General features: G+C 34.8%; 1 protein-coding gene across 1 annotated transcript in view; it reads left to right on the plus strand.

Moving 5' to 3' along the window:
* The window catches only part of traf4a (tnf receptor-associated factor 4a), a 39,101-nt gene extending 12,738 nt beyond the window's left edge, over window positions 1–26,363 (plus strand). Inside the window, exons 2-7 of the mRNA XM_042739259.1 lie at window positions 13,631–13,682; window positions 18,436–18,540; window positions 18,910–19,071; window positions 20,639–20,800; window positions 22,790–22,945; window positions 24,177–26,363. Coding sequence (XP_042595193.1) covers window positions 13,631–13,682; window positions 18,436–18,540; window positions 18,910–19,071; window positions 20,639–20,800; window positions 22,790–22,945; window positions 24,177–24,809 — 1,270 coding nt within the window. The 3' untranslated portion in view covers window positions 24,810–26,363. The remainder of the gene's footprint in view (window positions 1–13,630; window positions 13,683–18,435; window positions 18,541–18,909; window positions 19,072–20,638; window positions 20,801–22,789; window positions 22,946–24,176) is intronic.
* The last annotated feature ends 1,461 nt before the right edge of the window (window positions 26,364–27,824 follow it).

Genomic DNA, 27,824 nt, shown 5'->3' on the forward strand with positions numbered 1-27,824 from the left:
TGGATTTTCTCACCCACTCTTTCTGGACGCTTCTTGGGCGCATGAGGAAATAGATGGTATAATTAGATGGTGGAACAGTGCTATTGGGGTGTGGTTGAGTTTTTCCCTTGAGCGCCTATGGAGTCGAGCTGAATCAAGCCTCCTACACAACACACACATTAGTTTATTCTTTCAGCATTAGGTGCTGTACACTGTCTCATGCAGAGACGCACAATGAAGAGCTCTGTCGATCCGCTGTGTCACGCTCAGGTCTGGCTTAAGAAGTTAATTTAGAGTTCATTCAAGCCATCTTCAGTGTGGCGCAATACTGTTGAACTCACTGAGAAGCTTTTGTGTTGATTCTTAAACAAAACATTCACTCACTGCATGTCATTTTATTATTCAGTGTTTGAGAAAAATGCATCATTATGAAAAGCTGATGATGTTAGATGGTGAAAAAATATATATAGCAAAAGTTTCAGATGTTGGTTTAAGGGTTAGTGATGGATATTGTTGGTTATAATGGATATTAAAATCAATTCATGAAGAGAATCTGATGCATTTAGATTTAAATTTAATTGTAATCCCTGAAAATCTTTTTTTTTTTTTGCCTCTTTTAATAAACAGAGTAACAGGAGTGGGGGAAGATAGATAGATAGATAGATAGATAGATAGATAGATAGATAGATAGATAGATAGATAGATAGATAGATAGATAGATAGGTTAGTGCTGTCAAACGATTAATCGCATCCAAAATAAATGCTTTGTTTACATAATATATGCGTGTGTACTGTATATTTATATATATATAAACACACACACATACAGTATATACTTTGTAAGATTTACATGGATTTACATGTATATACATTTATATATTTATATTTTTCTATTTTGTATTATATATAAATATGTTTAATATATGAACATATATGTTTCTTAAATATATACATGCATGTGTTTGTATTTATATATACACAATAAATATACACAGTATACACAGGTCAACAAAAACAAATGTAAAAAAAACAAAAATTGCGATTAATCATTTGACAGCACTAATATATATATATGTTTTGAATGCTCTGGACTAGGTTTTCATTAAGGCTATCTCAATATTTTGAGTTTTTCTTCTCTGATGTGTTCCTCAGTCCCTGCCGCTGAAAAACAGCCCCACAGCATGAGGCTGCTACCAGCACACTTTACTTTTGGGATGGTACTCTGCAGGTGTTGAGCAGAGCTGGTTTCCTTCAAACATTGTTATGCTTAGAATTGAGGTTCATCAGATCAGAGAATCTTGTTGAGTCTGTGATGCTTAGACTTTTTTGTAAATTCCAAGTGTGTTTTCATGTGTCTTCACTGAGGAGAGGATTGAGTTCGGCCACACCAACATAAAGCCCAGATCAGTGGAGTGTTGCAACTTGCAGTGATGTTTGTCCTTCTGTAGATTTCTCCTATCTGCACATATGATCATGGAGCTCAACTAGAGTGACCATCTGCTTCTTGGTCACCAGTCTAGACAAGGCCCTTCTCCATCAATTGGTCAGTTTGTCCAGGAGGCCAGCTGTAGGAAGGGTCCTGGTGGTTTCAAACTTCTCCTGTTAAAGGTTACAGAGACTACATGCTTCTGTGACCCTTCAATGAAGCAGAAAGATGTTAAAAAACAGTTTTTTGCTTTACCATTATGGTGTATGGAGTGTAGATTGATGTGGGAAAAAAGTAATTTAAAGCAGCTTAACATAAGGCAGCAACATAACAAAACAAAGATGTTAAAAACCATATATATATATATATATATATGCACACATATATACATAGACTATTAAAAGAATAAATATGTAAATGGATTGTTAAAATAAATATAAGAAAATGATATTATTTATAAAGATAAAAAAATTGAGTGAGTAAATGAATGTAAATTAATGGAATAAAAAACAGATAACAAAAACAGAAAAAAAAGAATGATAATTTAAATAAATAAAAAATAAATAGAGAAATAAAATGACTTTAAATAAATAAATACATTGATATTTTTTTAAATAAATTAATAAAAATGGATATAAATAAATACATAAATAAATTGAATAAATAAAGAATTTAAAGAACTCATTGGAATAAATAAATGAAAATTTAAATAAATAAATAAATGGCGTATTTAATAAAAAAACAATTTAAAAAAATAAATACAAAAAAAAAATACATTTATATTTTTGAAGTAATAAATAAAAATGGAATGAATTAATTGATTAATCAACTGATTATTGAAATAAATAAATAAGGTAACACTTTAGTATAGAGACCAATTCTCACTATTAACTAGATGCTTATTAGCATGGCTATTATTAAAATAGTGTCTGTCTATTCGTACTTATAAAGCACATATTCTGCATGACCATATTCTACATCCCTAATACTTCCCAATAACCCAACTTTACAACAACCTTACTAACTAGATTAATAAGCAACAAATTAGGAGTTTATTGAGGCAAAAGTTGTAGTTAATGGTTTTTTAATAGCGAGAATTGGACCTTAGAATAAAGTGTGACCATAAATAAATATTTATATAAATAAATAAAGAACTATGTGAAATACAAGTAGTTTAAATTATTATATAATGCAAGAAAAAAGAGACTGTAGAAGGAATCCTATGTAGGAAATCAATAGTCTGAGACAGTGGTCAGTGAAACAGTTTAGTGGACATTATGCAAATATATTTTGCCATATTGACCAGGGCTCTGAGGTGTTTGTCAGCTGCAGGCTAATGACAGACATCTCTGCCCAACGAGTATTTGTTGGCCTGGATTATCTGTGCGTTCCACCTGCTGTCGTGGTAGAACCGCGCATGACATTGAGGAAGGTAATCCACCCATCCTCATCCCAACCAGCGCTAAGGATTAGCACGCTGCTAATTTGCCTCTAGCGAAGCCCGAGGTTTTGCTGCATGTTTTTTTCTCCCCAAGTCCAGTTTTTGTGTGTGTTTTTCAGTACAGATGCCAGCCAGGAGTGTGAGGCGATCTCAAGATAACAGAAACTTTGTCGAATTTTATCACTTATGCTACACACGCCATTTTAATACTTCGCTAAATCTATGTAGGCTAAAAGGAATCAATCGGGAACAAACATGCAGATAATTTAATATCCACTCTCATATTTGCTGGTGTCTCTTTATAAGATCATATCTCCAATTGCATTAGCTCCTTTATCTTTTGGACCCAACAACAAAGTGGAGAACATTGAGAGCTGCCCATAAGCTTCATATCTTACATCCAGAGCTCTGAACTTGCTCAAAGGCTCTCCGACTTACTTTTCCTCCAAAATAAACCCTCAGAAGATTGAATTTATCAAGCTGTTGCAAGATTATCCAACAGACATTATCAGCTTGTTCTTAGATCTCCTCATTTGAATGAATTATGCATTCATTTTAGAATGAGCCGCGAGAGCTTACTCTTTTCCAGCTCGCCCCATAGCCATCTCCAAACCCAGACCTTTTTTAACATCTCGCCTTCCCACCGACTGAGAAGGGCGAGAAGGGCTCGCAGCTGGAAGATAAGCCAAGAAACAGCTAATCCTGCAGTCCTTTATGCTTATACTTTCCCTGCTAATTTCCACATCATTGAACTCGCAGTCCTTTCAAACTGTTAAGTAGCTTTTTAATTCAGACCAGCTTTGTCTTTGTCGCCTGCATTATGTCAGTTTTCAACTTTAATCAGCCCGTTGGAAGCGACAGATATGATGTGAGAATCTGCCCTAAATGTCATTTTTGTGAATTAAACACTTTGTACTTCAGCATTTATCACATTCAGGGCTTCATCAGGCTTTGCCTTCTAATACAATGAAAGCTTGATAGCTTTAAAATGTGTGGCCGCTCACTTTACCTCAATCCTACAGACTTTAGTCAGAATGGATTCCATGTTATATTTGGCACTAACAAACTGTAGTGTAATGTACTGTACAAGCAGGCTTTTTATTATACAATTGGTGCATTTGTATGCAAAATTATTTTACAGTTATAATTCCACACGGTCACAAAGTGTCATTGTTTTGATCTGTATGAGAAGGAACTACAAAATGTGAATGAATCATTAAAATGACTCAGTTGAATCATTGAAAAGATCCAACTCAAAAGAACGACTCTTTCACAAATCAGACATCACTGTGTTTTATTTTTATTTTTTTGTCAACCTGCCAGGAAGAGTTTTATTACAATTAAAATTAAAGTTATTAAAACTATTTTTGTTATAAAATTAATACTATAAATATTAGAAACTTAAATGATACTAAAATTAGAAATGTTGCCTTGGTGACTAATTGAAATAAGTTTGAAGAACTAAAATGAATTAAAATTTATAATTGGAAATAAAGAAAAACTACAGCTGAACTAAAGCTAAAATAAAAGTGAATTAAAAAAAGTAAAATAAAGTAAATAAACTTAAGAAGTAATGCTTACAATAAACTGGTAAAAATGATAAAGCACTTTTAAACAAACTTAAAAATAAACATACATTGAAGAATAATAAATATGCAGATAAAAGCTAATTCAAAATATTAGCCTAAAGAAAACAACAGTAAAATAGTATGTAAATAATACAAAAAACAAACAAACAAACAAACAAACAAACAAAAAACGCCGTGGTGGATGCCTAACCAAGTATTCTTCATACAACAACACTTTTGTAGGTTTTCAGAACATTTTTTTTCTTCTTATTTCTTTATTTATTTTGTGAAGCATACAGTAAAAGGAGATATTTGAAAAAAAAATGTATTTTTTTTTTATGCAATAAAATTCAATGTTGCTTTGGACCCCACTGAATTTTATTGTACCTATAGAAGAAAGTAAGTCACACAACATCATTTTTGACTCAGTGAACTGTCTCTTTAAATATAGTGCATGAGTCATATGAACCACTTTTATGGTTCTTTTTTAGAACTTGAAAACCTCATTTAGTGTCATTATTTTGACCAGAAAATTGTTCAAAAAAAAATCACCTTTTGTGTTCCACGGAAACCAGAAACTCAAACATGTTTATGACATGAATTTTCATTTGTGGGTGAACTATTCCTTTAACACTCCCTCATTTTATCCTCAGGAGAACCACAGTTTTCTAGTGTCTCAAATCTGAGGATTACCAGAAAACGGAGTCATCCATCAGATGTGCTGGTTATCCGTCCTCTCAGTATCTGGGATTAGTGTGACACTTCTGTAATATCTTCTGTTATTTTTAGAGTCGGATTCCTCTGACCCCGTCAAAGCCTTCCTTGTGGCCTGTCTTACACGATCGTGATAGTTAGCTGCACGATGCCCTTTGACAGCGTTAAAAAGGGGGATCGCTGAGGCACTTCAAAGCACTTTGGTGCGTATGGACAGTGTCTCTTTTAATAAAACTGTCAACGTATCTGAGGCGTCATGCGCTTGCGTTCTTCGGGAATCTAAGGCGTCGCTGCTTCGCCTCAAAACATTTGCTGTCTCTTGGATGAACGTTCTGCAAACATCTGCCCTTTACCGAGGAAGCTAAAATTAGACTTGCTGTCTGTAATTAAACAGCAAAAGCAGCCTGTCGGAGGAACTCTGTTTGCCATTCATGCCATTTTTGATGATTGTGCCCCAGCGTGTGCATATGAATGCGTGGTTATGTAGGAGGGAGAAAGAGAGATGCAAACAAAGGAAGTGACAGTAAAACATGTGGGAGAAAGCAGAAGAAAAAGAGATGACATTTCGAGTGAACATCTAAAGCAGAGGCTGTTTCACATCTGCACTTGACTGCAGCTTTTGGCACCTCTCAACACGGGCCAGTGTCCCCTTCTCACATGTGTGCAAAGTCTAATGGAGAAATGCTCCTTAACCACTTTGAACTTTCACATATGAGATCAGGCCCTCTCTGCTGCTCTTTCAAGCTGCCATCAAAGCTTGCCAGGAACCATTATACTCCCCTGACACCTTTCTTAGGCTCTCCATTTCCAGGTCTAATGCCAGGCCACGTTTACATCTGGTTTAGTCTGTCACAGGGATCCGATCAAGTGGACAGCACTAAGTCAGATGTTTCTTGTATTTTCATCAAAGCACTTGAGGAGGTGTTTAAAACCACCTCCTTAGCATTTATAGTGTGTACTGTACCACGGTGTATCCTAGAAGGACTGTTTGTTTTATTTTATTTTAATAACGGTTATTTAAACTTATTTATTAAATATATTGTGAAAAATCTGATTATTTTAATATTTTTTATAAATTATAATTTAAATTTTCAGAATTACAATTTCAGTCAGCATTTAAGAAAATATGTATGAAATATTGTATTATATTAAAACCTTAGATTACATTTTTCATATTTTTAATAGCAAATTATGTTTTAAATTGTCTGCATTTCCAGTTGTGTCAACATTTAGAAAACGTATATTGTATTTTATTAAAATATCACATTTAATTTTTCATTACAAATTAGATTTTACATTTTTAGTTCAAATAATTTGAGTTAAAAAGAAAAAATATTAGATTTAGATTTAGATTAGATTCAATTTTTCTTTTATCACAAATATATATATTTACATTTTCAGTATTACAATTTGAATGAAACTTTAAGAAAATTATATTGTATTTTATTAACATTTTAGATTATATGAATTTTTTAAAAATATCTTTTTATATCTATCTTTTATATCTTACAAGTAATCTTTTACATTGTCAGCGCTGAGCACTGAGTTCTTAGTCTTAGTTTTGAGGATGTCTTTTTGCTTTAATGACAGAAACACTCAAACTGCATGAACACCACAAGTTTGACTTATTGAATGCCACAAATTTGCGTATATTTGATTAGCAACCTACAAATAGTGCAGAATCTTACAGAACTGGACATGTTGGTTGTGCTGGGATGAGATGATAAATGTGGGGTGTCTCCATCAGGACTAATAGCAGCCGCTTGGCCCGGTGCAGATCATTTAATGAGATGGAATTGATTTTCCTTTGCCTCCCTCATGCATCTGTACTCTAACCAATTACATAAAAAGACTCCCTGAGTTAGCTTTTGCTCTTGAAATCTCTTACAGCTATGTTCAGATGTTGAAATCAAGGTAAGAATGCCACTGGAGTAGCCTCAATATATTTTGCTACACTTGGGTGCTTCCTAAAATGTATCCATGCGTTCAAATTTACCTGAGCTCCTGCTACCTGAATACTGGTGTTGTGATTGCAGTAATGGTGAGTATAGATTTAAGTGTGGATTGTGACTGAAGGCAGGCTGTATCACAGTTGGCAGTGGTTTCCATTACTGTCAGCAAGGTGGAAAACCTCTCTTAGGCCATTACAGCGTGAGGATTAGAGGTCCTTTAAATGTTCATTCACACATCTAGTTGCATGGACATGCTATAAGCATGCTGATAAACTCTATTATTGAGAGGCACAGGTCCAAACCCAGCACATTGACAGATATCTAACAAACATTTCTAGTAAAGAACAGTTGGGGCAGGATATGGAGATTTCAGCGGAGAGAGAGAGTGATGAGAGAAGTGTGGAGAAAAACTGACGGGTTTTACGTAAGTGTGAGTTCATGTGACCCGTGATTCTGCTTGTGTCACATAGCAGCACAGAATTTTGACAGGTCGTCATTGCCCATCGTTGTGATTTCAGTCATGCCAGAAACCACCACACACTTCCTCTGAGTGTGTCATTATACATTTACAGTCGATTCAGCTGGTCCATGCACAGGATTTGCATTACAAGTGCATAGTAAAGCATATCTGCAATGTTTTGTATCAAGGTCAAGATTATTTGACTTGGCTATTGTAAATCATGCCTAGGACACTGCAATAAAGGGTAGGCAGCATTGAGTGAGTAACAGTTAAGTGCTCAGCTCCTGCAGTGTTTTAAATGAACAGACATGCTAGATTTATTATGGTCAAGCCCTCACAATCTAACAACAGTCACAGTGTTGTGCTGACGTGAGCACGCCTGCGGAGGTCTGTGATCTTCAGAGTCAGGTGGGAGGGTGAGATGATACACTACTGTCCATCCTAAATGTCAAGCCAGAAACTTTACTGCACTTGTAGTTCAGAAAAGTCAAATATGTGCTTTTCTGTTCTTTCTTACTTTGTTAATATGAAAAGTAAAGAGTGAACAGAAGATAAATGAGAAAAGAGAGCAGGAATGGATGCTGACCATTAGGCCTAAATATATTCTATTTATGTATAAAATAATAAATAAAGTTTCATTGTGAGATATAAAGCCATAATTACAAGAAATAAAGTCACAGTTACAAGAAATAAAGTCACAGTTACAAGAAATAAAGTCACAGTTGTGAGGTATAAAGACAGAGTTACAAGAAATAAAATTGTCAGATCTAAACTGATAATTACAAGAAATAGCTGCAAATGTCAGAAATTTGGTGAAAATTATGAGAAAAAAGCTGGAATTACAAGCACATTGTGAGATATAAAGCCTCAGTTACAGAAAATAGTCTTGTTTACAAAAAAAATAAAATCACAGTTTTGAGAAATGGACAAATTTGAGTCAGTTGTGAGATATAAAGCACATTTACAAGTAATGAAGTGATGATTATGATTATGCAAATGTGAGAAAGTTGTAATTGTGAGGCAATTACAATTAATAATGTTGCAGTAATAAGATTTAAACTGACAATTACAAGAAATTACAAGAAAACATGGAAAAATAAATTAGCAATTACAAGAAATAGTTGCAAATGTGAAAAGGTCACAATCGTGAAATATGCATTTGCATCTGTGAGGTATAAAGTTTCATCGTGAGATATAAAGCTGCAATTTCAAGAAATAGACAGAGGTATAAATGAGAAATTTGTAAAAAAATAAATAAAATAATAATAAGTAATGATTCTGCAAAATAGCAATTATGATATTCACAAAAGTGAGAAACAGTGAAAATTATGAAAAATTTGCAATTACAAGAAATAGTAGCACATATGAGAAATAAATGTGCAGTTGCATGGGATAAAGTTGCAATTGTGAGATACAGTATACAATCCCATCTGTGAGATATAACAACAAAATGATACAAGAAATAAAGTCAAATTACTTTTTACTGTGAGGTGGAATTGGGGTTCATAGAGAGGTTAATAGTGAAATGAACAACAAGTCTTTCGGTCCCCTGTATCCATATGAACATACAGTGCTCTTTTCAAGGGCAGAGATTCATTTAACTGCCTTCAACTATCCTTAAGTGCACTTACTATTCATGTCTGTTGAATCGATGACTGTACACCTCCATACAGTTCTGCAACAGAAAGAGAGAGATATTGCTTCATAAAGAACGCATTCAGATTTGCTCTCAGCCCTTCCAAGGTTTCCTTTGTTGAGCTTTCTCTATAGCGATAGGCCACTTCCCGGTGTCCTGTCTGTCAAAGGCGATGAAGAAGTTGAGAGTGCAGTGTTGTGATGCCTGTCCTCATCTATATCACTTTGCCAATGGACGGCTCACTAATCTGACCTGGGGCCAAGGCAGAGAATTTTAAGGGGCTTGGGAGGCAATTAAGAATCATTAATGAGAAGTGAACAGCTCCATTAATACTACATATCTGAACCCCATGAGCCCACAGGAAGTAGAAGATGACGTTGAAGAGAGATCAGAGAGCCTTAGCTCTGTGTTAGGTGAGGGGGGACAGACATGAATATGTAATCACTCTCGTCTGTCCTGCTGTTACAGCACATGGGCCTTCGTCTCGATTGGTCATCTTTCTAGCAGAGCATCTGTCACGCCGGACTGTGTGCTGGAGGGAGTGAGCTTTCACTTATCTGCCCCATTGCTCGCGTGTGATTTGGAGCAATCAAGAACCTTAAAAGGATTTTGTGAATTTTTTTGTTTTGTTTTCTCTATTAGTTTAGTTTAGTGCAGTTTAGTTTAGTGCTTTAATTTAATATATAAACAACATATTTTTTCTTAAATATATATATGCATGTGTATGTATTTATATATACATAATAAATATACACAGTACATACACATATATTATGTAAACAGAAACTTTTATTTTGGATGTGATTAATCGTGATTAATTGTTTGACAGCACTAATTGTATTGTATTATATAATATTATATTATATCATATATTATATTGTATTGTATTGTATTGTATTATACACTACTGTTGCAAGGTTGCGTTGGTAAGAAGTCTCACCAAGGCTGCATTAATTTAATTGAAAATACAGTAAAAACAGTTAAATTGTAAAATATAATTACAATTTCAAATAAATATTTTCTATTTTAATAATATTAATATTTTAAAACATAATTAATTTCTCTGATGCAAAGCTGAATTTTCAGCATCATTACTCCAGTCACATGATCCTTCAGAAATCATTCTAATTTGCTGATCAAGAAACATTTATTGTTGTTATTATCAACGTTGAAAACAGTTGTGCTGCTTAATATTTTTGTGGAAACTGTGATATATTATTTATATTTTTAATAAATAAATAAATTGGCAAATAAATAAAATTAAAGCATTTATTTCTTTAAAAATAAATAAATTACTGCTGTTTAGTAGTAGTAGTGTATATATATATATATTAGATAATATTAAAACTGTAAAAAAAAAAAAAAAAGAATTAAACAACTATTAAAACATTATGAAATAAGTTCAAAGTTTGCATATTTTTTGTTTATATACAAAACAGTATGTAGGCTATATTTGTTTTTCTTTCTTAGTGTTTAAATCTAAGGCTGTTTGTAAAAAGCAGAATGAACCAGTAATATTATTAAATTGGTAAATATCTAAGAATATAATGTTAATATCTCAATTTAACACATTAACTTTTACAGCCCTAATTATGAGTTAAAGTTAGCATTTGGCTTAGTTTTCCACATACTTTTTTAATAATAATTAAAAAAAAGGGATTTAAATGTAAAGATGTGCCAATTTTTACTGAAAATCTTATCCTTCGTGTTTGGAATAGTGCAAGCATGAATAAAATTTGATGTTTGAGCGATATATGGTTTGAAGCGATGTTAGGGTGAGTACATGATGACAGATTTTTCATCTATCCCTTCAATCAAATCTGTCAGATCAGCACTCTTGTAAAGTTAAGAGAAAAAATGTAAGAGGTTCCCTTATGCGAGGCGTTCAAAGCATAGAGAAGGGGGCAGGCATCAAGGGTTTTGAAGTGTTTCTTTTATACTTGCCTTAGCACTGAAGATGAAATGCATGTGCTGATGTTGTCCTTCTTACGCTAATACAACGCTGAAGCATAACAATTTCTCCTGCACTCTGGAAGGAATCGGTCTGACAAGCCATTTATTTGCATACTAAGAAATGAGTTTCCAGTGTACCTTCCCACCTCTCTGTCTCATATTTGTTCGTCAGTCAAGAGGCGGTTCTCAGTTGTAAATCAGAGCGCATCTGAAAAGCTGAAGAGTCCCATTGGAACCACACTGATGGTCTAGAAATATAGTGCAGCGTGCATTTGCATTGGCAGGCCTGTCTCTGATGGGTAATTGATTGACTTTTTTTGTTAAAGCCCGATGTATTAATTATGGCTCTACTGACACACTGACCTTAATGGATGTGGCTGCCGTCACCTCAGGCGTTGAAGCCCTTTCCATCTGTCCCCCAAACAGGATCGGGACAGTCCTCATCATGTGATGTGTCATTCCCTTTACATTAGAGAAATTATCAATGGAGACATTGTGGCCTTGTTTGTTTAAAAGTCAGGGAAGAATTCATTATTGACCTGTTTTGCCTGTCACAAAGTCTCGTGATATTGTGGAATGTTTTTTTTTCTTTTCACTATAGTTAAAGACATTGAATTCGCTGTGCGCTTTTCCTTTTAAATAAATGTTACATTTTAAAATTCAATCATTATAATCAATTGTATCAAACAAAAGTCAATAATTAAAATAAATATATATATTAGAGGAAAACTACAGTTAAGAAAATAGAAATAAATTATTATTTAATATTTAAGTTTATTACTAAAATTACTAAATCTGAAATATACATTAATTAAAGCTTAATAGAAATATTAAAATGCAAAAACTAATATAAATGACAAAAGCACATAAAATTGCTTAAAACTCACGTTAATTGTAAATAAAAACTTACAATTTTAAAATAAGTGCTCATTCAAAATATTAATAAATACTAGTACACTGAAAAAATATATATTTTCTTTTTTCCAGTAAAAATATGTAGACATTTTAAATCAAGATGCAATTACACGGGATATTTAGTTTTGTTTTAACATATTAAAATCTATTGTTTTTCCTTTGAATTAAGTTGATTTTTAGATTTTGTCTTATTTTAGGTGTGAATTTACTGAATTTTTATATCTTTTTTTAGAAAACAAGTCTTTAGTCATTTTGCTTTTCAGGTAAATGTATATTGATTTAAGAAAGTTTAGATATTTTTACTGGAAAACGACAAAATTCTGATTTATTTTTGTGCAATGTAATGATTTAACAAGAGTGCATTTTGCTATTTCAATTTTCCAGTTTCCTTCAATGTGTTACTTGCCATTTCTTTGTAATTTTTGGGGGGAAATTTAGCAATTTTTCAGTGAAAATTGTTTCTACACCAAATGTTTTGTAGGGTATATATATGAATAATACTAAAATAGCACGGGTATGTATGTGGCACACACTGTAGTGTCACATTCATAAGTGATGTTTAATGGCCTCTGTAGGCAGTAACAGGCGGTAGAGGGGCCGTATTAACACATCTCTCGGGACGCTTCCACAGATGGTCCTTTTGGATTCTTTTTATGTAAATAACAGCACTGTACAGTAGGACACAGTGACACACACACACCTCCCCCCTACGGCCAGCAGTGCGATCTGTGGTCACTTCCATTATTTACCATGTGAATATTTCATGGTGACATCAGTGTTCTGGACGGCCCATGCTGCCAGAGGGGCCCCGCTAATGATGCACGACGCCCCTCTCAGCTGGTTGCCTCACAGCCGGATAAATCTCATGTCTTCTTTTTTCTTCTTTATGTCCCACCACAGCGTCTTTCTCTCGGCTCCTTTCAGCGTTGTTGTAAGCAGTTCACAGCTAGGGTACATAATTAACCTTCATCCTAGTAAAAAAAAAGGGCAAAGAGCCCAGATTAGGGCACTCCTCCAGTCAGACAGAAAGTCTGTGTTTAGTGGTGCAGGCTAAGGCGTGAGTCAGTACTACTGGTGTGCATACTTAAAGTGAGGGATTTGAACAAACCGCTAATCCTGAGCATTAGACTTCAGGGAGTAAATCATCTTGCACTATTTGTGCCACAGACATGAATAGCGCCTTTTTGTCCTATTGATTTCATTTATTATACTATACATTTAAAGGTGCAATTCATGCATATAATATCTTAAACCACTTCTGTGATAAGCATGTTTTTAATTTCCATATTAAAATTTATTTAGATATATATAAAAAATAAATAAATAAAAATACAAGAAAACATACAAAATAAAAGAAATGCCATGTGTGATAAAAATATACATTTTTAAACATGATAAAATAAAATGATAAGACTCGCCACTCATGCTTTCTTAAAATCTCTTTTCCTCCTGTAATTTATTTTCAGATGCTATTACACTGAATCTGCTGTTTATAACAACCCTGAACTGAATCAACTGATTTGTTGTGTGCTGCTCATTGAAGTTAATACTCAAGAAAATACATCTTTCCTTTCTTCTGCTTGCAGTGAGGGGGTCTTCAAATGCCCGGAGGACCAGCTCCCACTGGATTACGCAAAGGTAATAATACACTCAGCACTAATCTCTCATCCATTCTGCTGTAGACCAGATTACAGATCAATCTCTCACAGTCATTCACATCCCTGTAGCGTACAGTGGAGTTACAGGGGCCAAGTACAACTTTTCTTGAGTGGCTCTGCGAGATTGAACGAAATGCTAATGTGTCAACAATAGCAGGCTATGTTTGTGAGTCACTGGCTGCCCTGGGCCCCGAGCGCTCGGCCCTCGTCCACGCTTCTCAAACCACCCGAGAAATCACACTAATGAACTACCACAGGCCACTCATTTCCCTGGGAATGTCCAAATGAAGGAAGGAAGAAAGAGACAGAGATGACACATAGATTAGTTTGGAATATGACAGAATATATTTGATGTTGCTTTAATGCGGCAGTGTGGTCTTTCTGCACCACTAAACAGAATATTTAAAAATATATAAATAACAGTCCTGAGTTGTTTGGACAAATTTATTCATTTTAATCTAGTTTATGCTGGAAATCGTTTTTAATTATTTGGCATTATTATTCATATTAATTACACTGCTACAAAATACAGTAATTTACATGGCATGTGCAAAAAGTAAAATATAAAATTTCTAAAAATATGTAAAGAAGACATTTCATCTTGAACTCACAACAGTGGTCCAATTTATTAATTTTAACTAATTTTATACCAGAAATCAATTTTATATATATATATATATATATATATATATATATATATACATATATACATATATATATATATATATATACATATATATATATACATATATATATTACATATATATATATACATATATATATATACATATATATATATATATATATAATATATACAAAAAAATTAAGATCTGAAAATATAAAAAAGTGTGTATAGATATATTTAACTTATTTTATACCAGCGATCATGTACGATCATTTAGCATTATTATTAATTTTATTTACATTTCCATTAATATAATAATATGGCAAATTATGCATAATGGGAAATTAAATGTGAATAAAGGAAAAAAACGAAATGTCCATAAAGTCCATAAAATGTTTTCTGAAACCTAAATTAACAGAAAAAAATTTTTTTATCTAAAAATATTATACATATATTTAACTAATGTATTTATATATACATAATTAATATACACAGTACACACACACACATATATTATGTAAACAAAAACTTTTATTTTGGATGTGATTAATCCCAATTAATCGTTTGACAGTACTAGTGTAAAGTAAAGAAATAAAGTGTTCCTAAAGTTCCTGAACTGAAAAAAAAAAATAGAAACAAATTGCTTGTATGTACACACACACACACATACACACACTTGGTTGAGAATCACTGAATTATGGCAAAAATGTGTTGAGTTTATAAAAGTGATTAAGGGTTAATCTCTTCATGAACATGTAATATTAATACAGTAGCCTCCTCCTCCTCCTTACAAACTCTTTCAGTTATACTCTGTGGTTCAGCTAATCTGCACCACGCCACACTAAAGAAGGAATTTCACCAAATCTTTAATTAAAGTATTGGCTAATTTTTCATCTTGCTCTTTAGTTAATTAATCAGGTTGAGCTGGGAAAAATGCCACAAGTGTCGGCGTTCATTAAAGAGCCATTTTTCTCTTGCGCTGCCCTAGAGAGTGAGATTATGAAACCTCCGAATGCTTCGCAAGTTATGAGCATACCTCCAATTTAACAATACTGATTTTAAAGCTGCTCTAAATCTGTGATTTTTATCTTTTTTTTTTACCGGTGGGATGAGACCTAAAATTGTCTGCAAGTAATACAGTGCAACTTATATAATCATACATAATTGTACAATTTATCCAAATTTCAGGTCTATTACAGCGTTCTTTTTAAAAACTCTTCTAACATCTGAGTCATCTTCTCCTGTAGTGTGTTTGACTGGCTTCTGTAAGAGCACATGCACAAAGTTAAACCTGTCCTGTGTTGGAAAGAGCTTTAGTGCACTAATCCGTTGAAGCTGTGATTTGCATGAAGTCGGCGGGATAACTCTACTCATCCTGGAAAGCCTGGAGTGCTTGTGTTGGGTATGGTTTTAGTGAGATATTAAGTTGAAGTTGTTGTTTAAACAGTCATTATAAAGACCTGACAGCCGCCCATAGATTACCCATCCACCTCCGCAGGGCTGCTGTTCAGTACCTGTCTTTGCCTGTTTGAGGTTGGTTTCACCCCACGTCTCATGTTTCATTGGGTACACCCACTCTGTCAAAACTATAGTTCAAACGTTTGGGGTCAGTACGATTTCTAATTTTGAAAGAAATTAGTACTTTTATTCAGAAAGGATGCATTAACTTGGTCAAAAGTGACAGTATAGACATTTATAATGTTACAAAAGATTATATTTCATATAAATGCTGTTCTTTTGAGCTTTCCATTTAACAAAAAATCCTGAAAAAATGCATCATAGTTTCCACACACACACACACACACACACACACAAACACACACAATAATTAAATAAATGCAGGTTTGGTGGGTATAAGAGATTTCTTTTAAAAACGTTTGAATGGTAAGGAAATTTATGGCGGTACATTCAAGATGCAAGTTCAGTTTATGCATCTTAGGAGAATAATATCACCACTTCTAAGAAAACTGATGCAAAATAGAGTTAACAGAACAGAATACAATTTTTACATTTTATTATAACAATATTGCAATTGCTTTTAGGTGTTTCCATGCAGAATTTATATGCAATATTCCAAAATGTTTTAAGAAAACAATTGGATTTGGAACCCCCTCCCCCCAACTTTTTAAGTACTTCCATAATGTACTTAAAGTGCTCTATTTTCACGCATTAATTTAGTCCTTAATATACCAAAAATTATTCTTTAGTACTTCTTAAGATAATTTTAAGAACATCTAAGCGTACTCAACTGTGCTATTTTGAGACACCATAAATATAACCTGAAATGTGCTTTTAACATATTAGCTCTGTATTAAAAAATGTATTTAGTTACCACTTGAGTGTACTAGTGTATGCAAATTTTATTTTTATTTTTTTGCTTGTGGATTTGGAACCCCATTATTAACAGTGACAAAGCTAATCAGCATGAGTTTGTTACTTCCTTGTTATTGTCGAATCAACACAATAACAAGTGGAAGTGCAGTCACTGATCCGCCGCTTGATAAAGTTGGATATTGCAGTCAAGTAGGGACGCCAACTAGCAACCAAGCATTTTTAGACTGAAGGCTCGCCTGCTTATACGTGAAGTTGTATTTTTAGTTCTTTATATAATTTGTTGTTTTTTTTATCTACAAATCTACCATAAATTCTGAGCCGCCGTGTGTACGGCAGGATGGCACAGTTGGGAGAGCTGATCTTAGTGTGCCAGAAAATCTGTCAATGAAAATGAATTTGAGTGTGTGTGGTTGGGAGGGTGAGGGGAACGGCTCCATATGGGACTACATGGGGGGCGAACGGCCGTGTCTGCAGTGCTGTCGTAACGCTGCAGATCTGTGTGTGTGTATGTAAATCCTGCAGGCAGGGGATTTGGGCTGATTGGATGGAGGAGCGTCTCATCCTTCATCGACTTTATGGATGAAGGGAAGATGCAATAGCCTCTGGATCTAACATACACACACAGACGCACGTGTACACACTCGTTTCACAGGGCTCTAGTTGAGGTCATCCATCACTGTGCAATTGAATTTGATCGTGCAGCAGTGTATTTGTGTTTTTGACAAAGCATTTTTCTTTTCCCAGTCTTTCAAAATTCATTTTACTTTCTTTTTTTTCACGGCTTTGCATCATTTTTTTTCTTGGAATAACAATATAAAAGCATTAACTTGCAACTGACTATGATTTAATGCATTTTAAACTTTTTGGTCATGCAAACTACATTCATCGCAGTTTTTGTGGGAGTGTTTGGGTCATTACATAATTTATATATTTTTTTAATAACCGAATCAGGCACTAAAGCAATTGAAATAATTCATTATTTGTGAATTTCCCCCACTGTGTTAGTATTGAACATTAAAATGTATCTACCTTAAACAAATATTATTACTATTATTGTTATTATTTAGCATTTTAGTTTCTATTCAGAATTCCTGTGATATCCTAAAATGTGCAAAAAAAAAAAAAATGAACCTTTTTACTAAAAAGTGTCTGTACTGAAAAAATAAATAAAAATATGAATAGAATAAATCAGTTTCCATCCCAAGTGAACAATACTTCTATGAAAAAAAAAATCTGTTTAAAGTACACATGAAAACTACCTCAATACAATATACTTATCATTAGAGGTAGTAGTAATTTGCATTTTGGTTTCTGCGCAAAATTTCTGTGTGATATCCCAAAATTTGAAAAAAATTATGATTTTGTAACATTGTTGACAAGTGTCAGAATTGACTCAAATTGTCTGTCAGAATTACAAGATATCACTAAAAATGATGCAATTAAACATTTTGATGTGAACATTTGAACATTTTTGGTGTGGAATGTTATGAAAAACTCATAGTTACACAATTATTATGTCTTTTGGTCAATCATTGCTGTCATTTCCAAACACTCGCACCCATCCTTATAAATGACGTGATGTTCGCTGTAATTATATCAACAGACAATCCCCTTTTAGCGTGGGAGAAGCCACAGGTGTATACGGTGTCTGAGTTAATAAGTGAACGCTTAAATCCAGACCTTTGTCCTGTCCTTGAGTGGTTAATATATGAGTGTGTTTGAAGAGAGGAGACAACGTTGATTAATGTGTCCTTGGTGTAATGGTGTGTTATAGATCTATCCTGACCCTGAGCTGGAGCAGCAGATACTGGCGCTGCCCATCCGCTGTATTCACAGTGAAGAGGGCTGCCGCTGGACCGGCCAGATGAAACAGCTACAGGTAATGATGCTTTATCATTTTTCTGATGTTTTTTTTTTAAAAAGTAGTAGTCTCCATACATAGCTGTTGCTGTAGCAGTATTCTCTGCTAACTTGCATATGATTTTTTTTTTTTATGTGTTGTAGTTGTGTTAAAGGGATAAATCTGTCATTTACTCTTCCTCATGTCGTTCCAAACCTGAATGACTTTCTTTCTTCTGTTGAGCACCAAACAGTTGATGGTAGCCATTGACATTGACAAAAAAAATACTATGGAAGTCAATGGGTACCACCAGCTGATTTGGGTAAACTAGATATATTTGGCCTTAAAATGGGAACTGTGTCACTGGAAATATATACTACAAAACATACTTGTCTGCTTCTTTACCAGAGCCACTTCTCAACCTGCGCCTTCAATGTGATCCCCTGTCCCAACCGCTGCTCCGTCAAGCTGACTCGCAGAGACCTGCCCGAGCATCTGCAGCACGACTGTCCCAAACGCAAGGTCAAGTGCGAGTTCTGCGGGAGCGAGTTCACAGGAGAGGCCTATGAGGTACTGCGGTCAAATCACATCCAAGACCGTTAATATAGAGCGTTGCAGGAATGAGTCCTTAAACCTCGAAAAGAGTTAGCATTGAAGACAATGGATTTTTGGTTTAATGCTGAAATAAGGTGTGTTTAACACAAGCTCATGTTTTATTCTACTACATAAAATACTATTATATTTTATGAATATAAAGTAAATGTACAGTAATAATACCTCACATGTGATTATTTTAAGCTTTTACGTGTCCTGAAAACGACAGTTGCTAACATGCTAACATACTAAGTGGCTAAAATGGGACTGGGACACAACTTCACTCTTTATCAATTATTCTAACTGAAACTTAACTATAAGTTTGTTGAAAGATTAATGGTAGTGACGTTAAAATCGTGACTGGTGTAGTTCTTTACAGCATAACTTTAGCTTTACGTCTGGTGATTCTAATGTATTTAGGCTTTCAAAAAAAAGTGGTGTTAATTTCTAAAGATTATCTTCATGAACAAAATGTGTAAGAATCATACACTTTTGTTGGTCCTATTTTCTGCCAATGGAAAAATCTAACTGGCTTTTTTTTAAGGGGGAACTGTTAACTTCATCTCTGCAGCACTCATTAGCATATTAGCACAGATGTGTAAGCTTTCTTATTTGATTATTGTCAGTTTGTGCTCTATAAAAAGGATTGCTACATGAAGAAAGAGGCTTGTGTGTATCTCAGCGTGCTGTAATTCTGAAATGTGTGAAGTCGTTATTAGCAAATTGGCAGCTTGATTTCGTAGTAGCACAAGAACTGCAGTTGTTTGCTAATATGGTGGGACTCCTATTTTTACAATACAAACTAATACTAATAGAAATCTCACAATGTATAAAAGAGACAATTAAGCCTTTTTATTGCATTTTATGGGAATCTTTCTGTTGTGTTTTGTGGGTAGGCTGCAAAATTGCACTAAATTGTTGCAGTTTATGATTAGATATCCATTTACTGCTTTTTAACAAGTGGTGTTTTTGCCTCACGAAAATTCTTGCAAGGCAGATATGATATTACACAAACATTCTAGTAAAAGCTAGAATAAAGTACATGACTTTTGACCTAATTTCAGTCTGGGCGAGATACTTTTCACCAAAAGTCAGAGACAGTCTGCAGATTTTGGCCAGTCAGAGTTGACAGATTTAATAGATAATCACATAGTAGGCCTAGCAGTAAACAGTTCTTAAAAGAACCATCTTTCTTAATGTGAAGAACTTTTTCCACTATAAATAACCTTTTGCACAATGAAGAGGTTCCATGAATATTAAAGGTTTTTCATGGAAGCATAGACCTTTATTTTAGCATCTATAGCCCCCTCTACACTGTAAAGGCTGTGTCAGGGTGATGGCTGATGGTTAAGTAGACAGAAAAAGATCTGGATGAGTGTCAGCAGCAAAGCAGATCTGATGCTGCCAATTCAATTATGCAGAACCTGAACTAGCCTAAAACATGTTCTTTTCCTGCTTTGCATGCATTCGTTTTATCTTCAGGAAATGCAAATCTAGTTTATTTTCTTCTTCTGACATCTCCATCTCCTTTCGTGTCCCTCAGAACCACCAGGGCATCTGTCCGCAGGAGAGTGTGTACTGCGAGAACAAGTGTGGCGCAAGAATGATGAGGAAACTATTATCCCAGCACACCATGACAGAATGCCCCAAACGCACGCAGCCCTGCAAGTACTGCGGCAAAGAGTTCGTCTACGACACCATCCAGGTGAGAGATAGGGCACAGCAAACCTCTACAGACAAATCATTCAGCGCTCTCTCTGACTTAGACTGTGACGTCCTTCAGCTGTGGCCCTGCCTCTGTAGCACAGAAAAATAGTGTTTGTTTCTTGGTTTTTCTATGCGCCTGTCCAGCGCCGGGTGTGTATGGAACAGTAGCCGCTCAGTGGTGAATTAAAGGGGTTTTGAGGCTGCACAGGGTGGGTAGCATTGGGCCTGTGACTACATAAACGCTGGCTTTCATAGTAGATTCTGGGTTTGGTGCCAACCACAGCTTGGGCTGGCCTAGCTTCTTTTTATAACACCTGCATTCACACACATAGAGGTATACATCCTGAGAACACTGTGAGATTCAGCTGCCTGGCGAATGCACACACTCCCTACTCCAAAGCCTAGTGTGTACATCTGTCATGGAACCTCATAAGTGACCAATCTGAAGCGCTCTGCAAGGGAGACTAGACTTAATTTCAGTGGATTGTGATGTTAGCATATCGCTAAGATAACAGATCGATAGGCAACTAAGGCTTAAATGCATAGCACACTAATATTTTTCTAAATAAACTAAATTACACTGAATAGGTGCTGCCAGATTAATTGAAATTAAACCATGATCGCTATGGGCCATTATTAAATCTAAAGGTTGCAGTTTTATTAAATAAATATGAACATGGAGCATGTTTCTGAGTGAAGCTTGGCACTGTGTTCATTTACACGCAAGCAGCTCATGATCTGGTGTTTTCAGTGTCTCAGAGCACCTTGGTTCACAGTAAATTCTGCTCCGCATACACTTTGCATCTGCTGTAAGTTTGGGTCACTTATAACGTGCATTGGGAAATGCAATGAGCCAACCATCTTTGCAAACTTGTAATGAGAAGAAGTGCTTATAAACCACTATTATTTATGTATTTACTGATTGATTTTTGATCAATTAAAAGCTCAGTGGTCTACAGTTTGAAAATGTAGAAATGAAGAGAGCCATAAACATTAGTATTGTTATTTATAGTTTTACTGTCAAATAAAATAATAATACTTATCATTAGATTGTTTTTCTTAAATATTTTTATATTTTACAGTGAAATATTACAATAGTTTAGTAATAAATTAGTTTATTTAGTAGCAATAAAATAATAATAATTATTATTATTGATTTTATTGTTACTAAACAAAAATATTAAACTAGTTTATTGCTAAACTATTGTAATATTCATTATTAGTTTAGTCATATTGATATATAATCACAAAATTTTGGTCAAATTTGTGCAGCCCTTCAAACAAGTACAGCAAATCTGCAGCTTTTTTTTTAATCACATTTTCACTATTATATTTTTAAGAAAAGTTTTGCAATTGCCAAAATGATATTTTTTTTTTCCCAAAATTGTGCAGCCTCAACACTGAACTAAATTCATTGGTGCTTTTTAGTATCAAATCAACAATCTGTGTATATTTGTTCGAAATTAATTTGTTTATTATTAATTAATTTGTAATAATGTGCACAATGCATTTCTGTGGTTACATACAATGGCTTTACAATTTGGTTGAAATGAGGGATCTTAGGAGGTGGCATAATTAAGTGGCCTACCTTTTTGAGTATGCTTCATGTTGTAAACATAGGCAACCGTAGGTTGAAACAAAAACTGGTTTAATTTTCTCATATGGAGGAGGATTCATGCTTTTGAATGTGTCATTTCATACTTTATGACTAATATTTGACCTACGCTTTAATCCAAAGCGTAAATATTTATCAGTGCGTGTTTCCTGGGAACTGAACCCATGACTTTGGCGTTGCTAGTGTCACGCTCCAGCAGTTGAGCTACAGGAACACGAGCGAAGCGACTCTTATAGATGATCTCATGATGTTTTCATGAATCCATGCATATTTTAGTTCTCACGCCTCAGTGCTCAAGCTGTTATTGTCCAAGAAATCACAGCTCAACCTACAGATTCACGTCAATGCTGACTGTTGCCTTTCATCCCTCAGAACCACCAGTACCACTGCCCTCGCTTTCCCGTGCAGTGTCCTAATCAGTGCGGCACCCCGAACATCGCACGTGAGGATCTGGCCAACCACGTGAAGGAGAGCTGTGGCAGCGCGCTAGTCCTTTGCCCCTTCAAGGATGCCGGCTGCAAACACAGAGTGAGTCCTGCGCCGTAACTTGACTGAATTCCTGTGCTGCCTGATGCAGTTTTCCTTCCTCCACACCTGGAAAAATTGTGTCTGTGTCAGTAAAAATTGCTTTGAAGATTATAGTAGAAGAATCTTTTTAAGGATGGGATGTCTGCTATGAGATTTCATCTTTGCTAGTTTTTGAGATCAAGGGAGTTTGGGGAAATAAGTTTCATGCATTTTGCAGGCAGCACTGTCAACAACTTTGTGACATGTTTCCAGTCTCCTGTTTTTATCCGAGAGTATGGAGGAATAGTAGTGCTACTTAAAAATAAAAGAAATTATTAATTTATAAAACTGTGAATAAGTCACTTTTAAATGAACAAATAAGTGTATATTTTTAAAACTGTTGTTAAATTTACCGTGTTTAAAAACTTAAAAATTTTACTTCATTGATTTGTTTACATTTTTACTTTAACTAATAAATTGAAAGATTTAAATGTAACAGTAATATGATTAATAAATCACCTTTTAAATAAATGTATGTATTTTCAACTGTTTATATAATTAATGTTTTTAAAAATGTAGTTAAATGTTACAGTAACAATTTTAAAAACAATAAAAGATTAATGAATCACTTTTCAAATTGAGAAATAAGCAAACATATTTTAAATGGTGTATTTAATATTTATAATGGTTTATTTAATTATCAAAAAGTATATTATCAATTTATTTGTTACATTTGGCTACATTTTATTATTTGACAGAAATTAAATAATAGTTTTTAACATGTCTGTTTATTTAGCAATTTGGAAAGTGATTTATTTACTTATTTACATTTTTATTTTTCATTAATACATTTAACAATGTAGGTAAAAAATAATAACAGTAAATAATCACTCTTTAAATTGGCAGATAAACAGACATGGTTTATTTAAAAACAGAAAAAGTCATTTGTAAATGTTTTATATTTTTAAATGTTGCATTTTTAAAAAAATAATCAATTTATTTATTCTTAAATTACCTAAACATGGATTTAAAAATAGTTTTAAATGTCAGTTTATTTGTCATTTAAAAAAAAATATTTATATACTTTTCGAAATTGTCACACTGATACATTGAATTATTGATACCTTGATTTATGTCAAATAAAATGTGATGTCTATAATGCTAATCAAGGTCTATAGTCATTCTAATAGCGTCATGCAGATAAAAAAAAGGCAAGTGAATTCACACTGTGCTTCTTTGCTCTGATTTCTAGTGCCCAAAGATGGCAGTTGGACGACACCTGGAAGAGAGCACAAAGTCCCACCTGACCATGATGTGTAATCTGGTGGGACGGCAGCGGCAGGAAATCATGGAGCTGAGACGTGAAATGGAAGAGCTGTCAGTGAGTCACGACGGCGTTCTCATCTGGAAACTGACCGACTACTCGCGCAAGCTGCAGGAGGCCAAACTACGCAACAACCACGAGTTCTTCAGCCCGCCCTTCTACACGCACCGCTATGGCTACAAGCTCCAGGTGTCTGCCTTCCTGAACGGCAACGGCAGCGGCGAAGGCTCGCATCTGTCCATCTACATCCGTGTGCTGCCCGGCGAGTACGACAACCTGCTGGAGTGGCCCTTCTCCTACAAGGTCACCTTCTCCATTTTGGACCAGAGCGACCCTTCGCTGTCCAAACCTCAGCATATCACGGAGACCTTTAACCCTGATCCCAACTGGAAGAACTTCCAGAAACCGTGCAGCAGCCGAAACTCGCTGGACGAGAGCACGCTGGGCTTCGGCTACCCCAAGTTCATCTCGCACGAGGAGATCAAGAAAAGGAACTACATCCGCGACAACTCCATCTTCCTCAAAGCTTCCATAGAGATCCCACAAAAAATCATGGCCTGAGGCTGTGCGAGTGACGATTTGTCTTGACGTACGTCTTTGTGGACCCTTTTTCCTGTCAGAAACTCTGCCGAAAGACTCAGAGCTCGTCTGTCTGGTTATTCGACTGGGACCCACGTAGAAGTGTTTTCGCAAAGTCATCACTTTTGGATTTGCTTTCTAACACTCTCTTCCTCAATCTACAGCAACGCCTTTGGACATTCAGTAGTGCCTAGAACATTTAATTTAAATGTTATTTTTAAAGCACGATTTATGTTATTTCTCTCACAGATGTCAAGTAAACGAACGATGGAACCGGACCGCGAAAGGCTATTCGAAAGCTTCGCACTTTGAGAATGTTCTTCGGAGCTCTCTGGCATTCGGTGTACTTCACACACTAACCCTGTTTTTACACTTTTGTGTACGCGTTTTCGCCCAGCATCGGTCCTTGAAAAGAAACTCAACGAACTTTTTCCGGTTTAACTCGTTTTACGTAAACTAACAACAGCGGCTGTGAACTAAATGTAGCTTAATTCGCTCTAGCGGTTCGAGACTTGTTCGGTGCATTGTAGTATTTGATAAGTCAACAATAGGACCGATTCTGAGGTGCTAAAGTTTTTTCGTTAATGTACGATGGAAAACAAAGCTCGTGCACACCGGTTCAGATCGAAAGCCATGCGAGAGGTTGTTTACATTCAGTCTGTGAGGATCTTTGTTTTTGTACTGTAACCTGTATTCTTAACCAGCGTGTGAGGGCTTGTTGCGTTGCGACGGACGGACGAGCGAAAGGAACCAAATTTTTTTAATATGTGAAAAAAAATAAATGTGAGCATTATTTTGTGTCATAAACGGAGGGTGGTTTCTAATGTGAACTCTGGACTCACATGCTCAGTTGATTCTTTCTGTTCTTTGTCTAACTCTGGCAGATGATGAATAGAAAGGTGCGGGCACTCGCAACGGCCTCCCTAAAGCGTGTCGAGTGTGAGGGCGTCGTATTCGAGCGGCGCTGGTAGCCATGGTTGCCTGTTAAAGCAGCATGTGAACGAGAAGAGAGTTCTTCCGTGTGCCTGAGGAAGATGAGCCTTGTGCAATATGGCTGCCATTGCTCCATACAGACCAGTGGAGGACTTTGTCGATGCTTATTATATATTATATGTGAATACTAATAAAAAAAAAATGCAAAAGCACATTCTTCTTCACATTTAATCTCGCTACGATACCAGCTAATATTTTGCAAGGATTTTAAGAAAACCTGGAAAAAGAAAAAACAAAAGACATTTTTTGCAAAGATTCTGTATTTTACGAAGTGATTCAGATGTTTTCTACAACACTTTTTTGGGCTGTACGTTGACGTTTTATGGACCCTTTTTATGTTTCTCCTCTGTGGCATTTGCTCGGTCGTTTTGTTGTCGTCTGGTTTGGATTTGGCATATTATGTCTGTATTATTTCCTCTTGAGAAGTATTTATTTTAAAGCGCCATGACATAAGCTTGACAAGAAATGGTGCAGAGGTTTTTATATGTTGATTTGATGATTGCTTGTCGAATATCACTTGAAATAAAACAATATCTACAAGAACTGGTGTCTGTTTCTCTCAGTTTCTGTTTTGTGACTGTTGGCCATCTCAAAGTTTACATTGCCCGCAGTCGCAAATGTTTACCAATCCCGCAGGAACCGCCCACAAGACCAGCCACACAGCGCTTGTAGAAGAAACAAACCACAGCTGACTGAAGAACAGCATATCCTCCAATTTAGTCTCAAATAAGTTCTTGTGAAACGTTACTGTCCATAGAGTAGAACCAAATAAAATGTTCAGCCAATGTTCCCACGGTTGTGGAAAATTTTGGGGAATAACAGCGAGTTGGGTCTGGAAAAGTAATAAAATGAAAACTGCTATTGTGAATATAATGTTTTCTAGTTGCAGCTAGCTTGAAAATATTGCATCAGCTGCTCCATTTGAGTGCAATCTCTATGAAATTAGTCTTTTTTTAATTCTTTTTTTTTTCTAAATCATTCTGATCACAAACAACTAGAAAAGTTATGGAAATGCATTGGTGAAAAGGTGTGGAAACCCTTTACAGCTACAGTTTGGCTGAAATGTCTCACAATGTCACAGCTTTCATTTCATTCACTCTGTTTCCAAGCAGTCGCGACGAGTGCCAAGTATACACAAGTGTTTTATGGCTTTGTTTTACACCAGTAAGTGAAAGGGGGCTGTATCTCATTACTACGCTCACATCACTGCTCCATGTGCTGATCTCCCCCTGAGATGAAGCAGACACGTGCTCAACTCTGATGTTGTGCCGGAGGTTTTCTCTGGACTCTGTATGGGTGTATGGGAGGTTTTTGAGTAAAGAAGGCCTATAAAGGTTTCTCAAGTCCTTCACAGGAGAAAAGCTGTTCGATTTATTAGTAAGACAGGCCAGCCCTGAAAAATCATTTAGAAAAACTATGTGTTGAGACTTACAAGTTTGTTTGAAATTTTTGGAAGGGCAAATTTCACAAAATATGTCATAGATACAAAAGTAGCATTGGTAAGATCTGTTTAAAGAAATTAATATTTATAATAAAGAAATTAATAAATTGCATTTAACTAATATAAAGTTCAAGATATTAACAGTGTGTGTGTGTGTGTGTGTGTGTGTATTTATATATATATATATATATATATATATATATATATATATATGTATGTATGTATGTATATACACACATTGTTAATATCTTGAACTTTTTATTAGTTAAATGCAATTTATTAATTTCTTTATTATAAATATTAATTTCTTTAAAAATTCAGCTTTGCATCACAGAAATAAATGATAATTTAAAGTATAATAAATTGAAAAACAATTATTTTAAATTGTAATAATATATCACAATATTACATTTTTTTTCTGTATTTTTGATCAAATAAATGCAGGCTTGATGAGCAGAAGAAACTTATTTCAAAAACATTAAAAATAGTAATGTTTCCAAACTTTTGTTCTGTGCTGTATAAATATATATATATATATATATATATATATATATATATATATA

The sequence above is a fragment of the Cyprinus carpio genome, chromosome B15 (genome assembly GCF_018340385.1).
Source record: "Cyprinus carpio isolate SPL01 chromosome B15, ASM1834038v1, whole genome shotgun sequence".
NCBI classification, from domain to species: Eukaryota; Metazoa; Chordata; class Actinopteri; order Cypriniformes; family Cyprinidae; genus Cyprinus; species Cyprinus carpio.